At 43.7% G+C, this 5532-nt stretch overlaps 1 protein-coding gene across 1 annotated transcript in view; it reads right to left on the reverse strand.

The window, feature by feature from the left end:
* Positions 1-5190, reverse strand: part of PTPRM (protein tyrosine phosphatase, receptor type, M) — a gene marked incomplete at its 5' end in the record, with an annotated part of 499416 nt that extends 494226 nt beyond the window's left edge. The window contains one exon of the mRNA XM_010859089.1: positions 5040-5190. Coding sequence (XP_010857391.1) covers positions 5040-5190 — 151 coding nt within the window. The remainder of the gene's footprint in view (positions 1-5039) is intronic.
* Between the last annotated feature and the right edge of the window lie 342 nt (positions 5191-5532).

Below are 5532 nucleotides of genomic sequence, written 5' to 3' on the forward strand. Positions count from 1 at the left end.
AGTCGTGTCGGACTCTGTGTAACCCCATAGACGGCAGCCCACCAGGCTCCCCCGTCCCTGGGATTCTCCAGGCAAGAACACTGGAGTGGGTTGCCATTTCCTTCTCCAATGCATGAAAGTGAAAGTGAAGTCACTCAGTCATGTCCGACTCCTAGGGACCCCATGGACTGCAGCCCACCAGGCCCCTCCATCCATGGGATTTTCCAGGCGAGAGTATTGGAGTGGGTTGCCATTGCCTTCTCCGAACTTGAGTCCTAATAAGGTGTAAAACAGAGATAATGCCATCTGACCTCCCAAGGCCATCACAAAAATCAGAGGATGCACAGCAAAGAAGTAAGTGCTAGCAATGGCTAGGAGTTATCTGGGTGCACAAGATTACTTTGGTTGATAAGGGAGAATTACCAGAAGACACTGTGCTGCTACTTGCCTGAGATTTTGATTTTTGTTGGGGGCGGGGGGCTCGGCTTTTGTTTTTTGTGTCTTTTTAAGAGATAGCACAGCCAAGAAAGCTAAATTTGATGCTACCCTGTGCTGAGTCTGATGAACTGAATTGTTTATTACCTTTTACATTTTTACATCCAGAAAGTCATTAATGAGTGAGGGGAAACATGGTCTTATAGGATCTGGTCTTTTGGCAACGCAAGAATCATTTCACCAGAATGTGGGAGCACTGTTAGGGAAAGCATCCTTATTGGGTTCACTCAGTGACAAAGCCCAAGCCTCTAGAACGATGCCTTGTACATAGCAGGTGTTCAATAAATATTTGTGAATGTTGACAGATTCAAAGAATGAATGAGATAATTAAACAACTGTGTGACTGCTCTGTGCCAAAAATATTACCCACTAGATACACATTGAAATTTAAGGAGGAAACATGTCTTTTCAAGCCCAAAGTCGTCTGGTCTTTGTCACTCACTGAGCCCTGTAAAAGCTCTGAAGTGTGAATACACTGGGACATCTTCCCTAATAAGAGGAAAGTATGCCTGATGAATGTGCCCCAAGAGGAAACTGCAGTTCCTCTGACTGTCAATCTATCATCTTTCCCAAAACAAATATATGCAGGCAATTTTTTTTTCTATTTTCTGGGTCATCGTGCTAAGAGTCTACCTTGCTCCTACATCCTGCACGGGCCTCTCTCTGCCTTTCACATGGGCAGCCACGGAAATGACTTAATCCTCACTCACAGCACCTACATGAAGATCGGCAAGCCTGCCATTCCCAATTTGAGTTACGTAAAACCAAGATGTGGGGGCCACGCGAGGTTGCCAGGATGCACACTGCACAAGCTGGAAGAGCACCGAGGTTTTCCCAGTACTAAGACCCCATTTGTTTCATTACAGCCTTTTTAGAGGTTATTTATACCATGGGGATATAAGTGCCTTTCTTCTTGGGCTTCCCGGATAGCTCAGTTGGTAAAGAATCCACCTGCAATGCAGGAGACCCTGGTTTGATTCCTGGATGGGGAAGATCCCCTGGATAAGGGAAAGGCTACCCACTCCAGTATTTTGGCCTAGAGAATTCCATGGACTGTATAGTCCATGGGGTTACAAAGAGCTGGACATGACTGAGCGACTTTCACTATTCACTATGGTTGTAAGCTGCCTTTAATTTTTCAATATTATGGATGAAATTATTTTCTATTTTAAATTTTATTTATTTATTTGTTTGTTTTTGGCTGCGTGGGGTCTTTGTTGTTGCACACAGACTTTCTCTAGTTGCAGCGAGTGGGACTTACTCTCTAGTTCGGGTTTCTCACTGTGGCATGGGCTCAGTAGTCATGGCACATGGGTTTAGCTGTTCTATGGCATGTGGGATCCTCCTGGACTGGGGATTGAGCCCACGTTCCCTGCATTGCAAGGTGGATTCTTAACCACTGGACCACCAGGGAAGCCCCATGGATGAACTTATTCTTTAAATTTTTTTATAAACAGAATCACACTTCTAATACATAAGATATGGAGCATGTTAAATATTCATTTCATAAAACTGGAGCCCTAAGGTCCAAATACAAATACTTTAACAATATAAAAAAAAACATTAACCATTGTCAACTTGTGTGGATGTTTCTGTACCATGAAATAATCAATACCTTTTAGTCTACATGTGAAACCACACGATGCACTGCAATACATAAAGTGATTGGATATGATATCACTTGCATGCAGAATCCAAAAAAAATGGTACAAATGACCCTATTTACAGAACAGAAAGACAGTCACAGCTGTAGAAAACAAACTTTATGGCTACCAAGGTGGAGGAGGGGGAGGGATAAATTTAGATATTGGGATTGACATACACACATTACTATAATATAAAATGGATAACTGATAAGAACCTGCTATAGGGACTTCCCTGGCAGCCCAGTGGTTAGGATTGTGCCTTCCGATGAAGAAGGCGTGGGTTTCATCCCTAGTTGGGTAGCTAAGAGCCCACATGCAGAAGTCCTAATATGAATCCCCAAGTTTTCTATTAATCAACAGAAGCAGAATAAATTCAGGAAGAATATTTAAAATGCCTCCACTTCATGCTTCCAAAGGCAGAAGGGCCTTCAAAGGCCAAAACTTTGCAAAGTCACTTCACCTGTGTTGCTTCAATTACAAACCGATTGCTCCGGAGCACAGACGGTCTTTGAGTGTGTTATCATCTTTCTAATGGCCTCAGCTAGAAACCCACCCTTTCTGTGTTTAAAGCCTGGACAGCTTGGTGTGAGATGGTCTTACGGGACATCACAAAGAAGAAAAGGATGAATGGTAACAAGAAGCTATTCCTTGCACTCCTTTGCGGAGAGAGGTAGGTCATCCTGTAACAAAAATAGAACCAACGGAGGCTGCTGAAGATCCAGCATTACTGAGGCTCTTTTGTAAAAGTCGGCGTTTCCAAGTCAGGCTTCAATCTAAAGGACCACGAAAATGAAACCAAGTACCTACTGTGGAGAATTACAAAATATTCACCAAATTTGAAAATAATAAACAAAGAAAACCCAGGTTCACTCTTGTGGAGAAAACTCCCAAGACTGAATTTGAGTATCCTCCCAACCTCCCTGGACCCAGGCTAGAGAGAGACTGAAATGGAGCAGGAGCCTATGTCCTTGCCTCCCCTCCCCTCTCCCGTCTCATGTCTTCTGCCTGCCTTCTGTCTGTGGGAAACTTCAGGCAAAGGATACGTTTATTCAGAGCAGTGAGAGATGCTGAAACAAAGGAAAACAGTCCAAGGAGACTAAATAATAATAATGTAGTCATTAAGCATAGTCAAGGACCTTCAGTTGTTTCTCAGGGGCTACAGATAATATTCTGAGCCATATCCTAGGAGTTGTCTTACAGATACCAAAGCACCGGGTAAAGAAGTTAACTACATGATGACCAGACTGTACCCAGGACATGAGCTGCCACACTTCTGAGAACTGACTGCAAAGAAATGGGAACAAATGGACCCTGGAACTGAGATGAACTGTACCTAAAACAACCACAGTGTTGCTGGTCAGACCACTGATGACCGATTCGAAGATGACTGTTAGAGAGGACTGTGCTGTTTCTGCATGTAACCCCTTTCCCAACTCCGTCTATAAAAGCTCTCACCCCCTGCTTGTTGGGGTGGGGAGTCAGTCTTTGGACAGACGTCCGCCACCTTCCCCCTCCTCCTCCCAGTTGCTGGCATCTGCTGCTGCTGCTGCTTAAATAAAGCAAACTTTCCTTTTCACCAACCTGGCCTGTTTACTGGCTTTTGAGGGCCAAGCACCTAACTCCACACACACATACTCTTTCATTAAGAGCAGGTGAGAACAAAGGCCTTCAGGGTGAGAAGCCTCTTGGGAAAGGTCAGCTCCCCCGAGGGGGGCTGCTATGTCCCCCATCCAGCTCCCCATCACTGACAAGAATGAAACCAGATTAGACTGGAAAAACAACTAAAGAACCACTGACTCAAACACAACATTCAAAAGCACTTACTTACACGAGAAAGAGAGAGACAGAAGAGGAGATGGTCAGCTGTGGGGAAGTCACCAAGAACTAGCATAGATTTGAGGTCCAATTGAAACCACAGTGCTCAGGAGCTCAAGGTTCCTCTCTTTGAAGTTATAAGGAGTTAAATGTGGGAAGGAGGTGGGAAGAACGTGGTGGGCATCATAATTGTAAAAGCATCACCAAACACCATTAAACCTACTTCATGTTCACAAGCTACCTTTCCAAGACTACTTAATAAATGTAAATACTGCTAAATCTAGATACATGAATGAAGACCTCAATAGCCACTTAAAAAGTATAAAAATTGTGCTTTATCTGAAACCCAATATATAATAACATCTCTTCCAGCTTGAATCCCGAATGGGGTACGCTCATCACCCCATTTGTTAAGTGAATCTGCAAATCTAACATTTTAAAGGGATGGGCAATGCACAGCCTAAAACTGGTGTCTATTAAAATGATCAACCTCCAACTGATCAGAGTCTGTAAGTCATCATCTTCCTGCTCTTCCTTGCAAAAAAGAAGTAGAATCTAGCTGGTCAAATGTTTCTCACTCATCAGAAAACTTACTAAGCGTTTCTACAGTGGAAAAAGGATGCACATGTACGCAGACCTTTTTATCCAAATGCTTTCAAGACCACGAGCATCCTCCTAGATTCCCCAGGTGCAAGGTGAGTCACTTTCCCAGGTCTCCTATTTGTGATGGAGGCTTTATTATCTGGATTCCCCAGCTAGAGTTCTAACTACCAGACACATTCGCCAGAAGAGACATCAATCTATTTCCCATAATTTCTGCTTCCTGGGAAAGGATCCCATTGAGTGATGCTCATTAATCTAGCAAGGATGAATCCAAAGATAAAGGAAGTAAACTTTAATTAGACTTTAAAGGTAGAGATACAAGGGTCAACTCTCTGTCATTGGTTCTCTTGAACCATCCTCATAAGATAACCAGCCTTCGCCACCAAAATCAAAAGCCAATACCCTCCCTCATTCGACCAACACCCAGGGGACACTGACTGTGGTATTAAGACTCTTCTGCACCTTTGTTTATAAAAAGAGAACTTAAAACTAAAAGCAAACCTGATGGCATCCACGGGTCAGAGGTTGGTTTGGTCAAAGTGTTCACTTGCTCCCAGTTGAACTCATCATCTACAGCCTGACTGTATCCACATGTGCTGTAAGGCTCATCAAAGAGGCAACCACCTAAAACGTAAAAGAAAGGAGAGTGATATTAATAATGACTAGACCTCTGGGATAAGCTACATTGACTGCAGGGAACCGTAAACCCACGATTGATGCTCAACTCAATTTGACCCTGACCCCACTGCATCCTAAGTAAGTGTTATCTGAGTACTAGACATGCCTTGTCAATAATTCTAAATTACATTGTTTCCCCAAAAGATTCTGACATCTTTATAATAGCCATTCAGTTGTGTCTGACTCTTTGTGACCCTTTGGACTGAAGGCCACCAGGCTCCTCTAGCCATGGGATTCTCCAGGCCAAAATACTGGAGTGAGCTGCCATGCCCTCCTCCAGGGGATCTTCCAGACCCAGGGACTGAACCCGTGTCTC

The sequence above is a fragment of the Bison bison genome, unplaced genomic scaffold, assembly GCF_000754665.1.
Source record: "Bison bison bison isolate TAMUID 2011002044 unplaced genomic scaffold, Bison_UMD1.0 scf7180017864453, whole genome shotgun sequence".
NCBI classification, from domain to species: domain Eukaryota; kingdom Metazoa; phylum Chordata; class Mammalia; order Artiodactyla; family Bovidae; genus Bison; species Bison bison.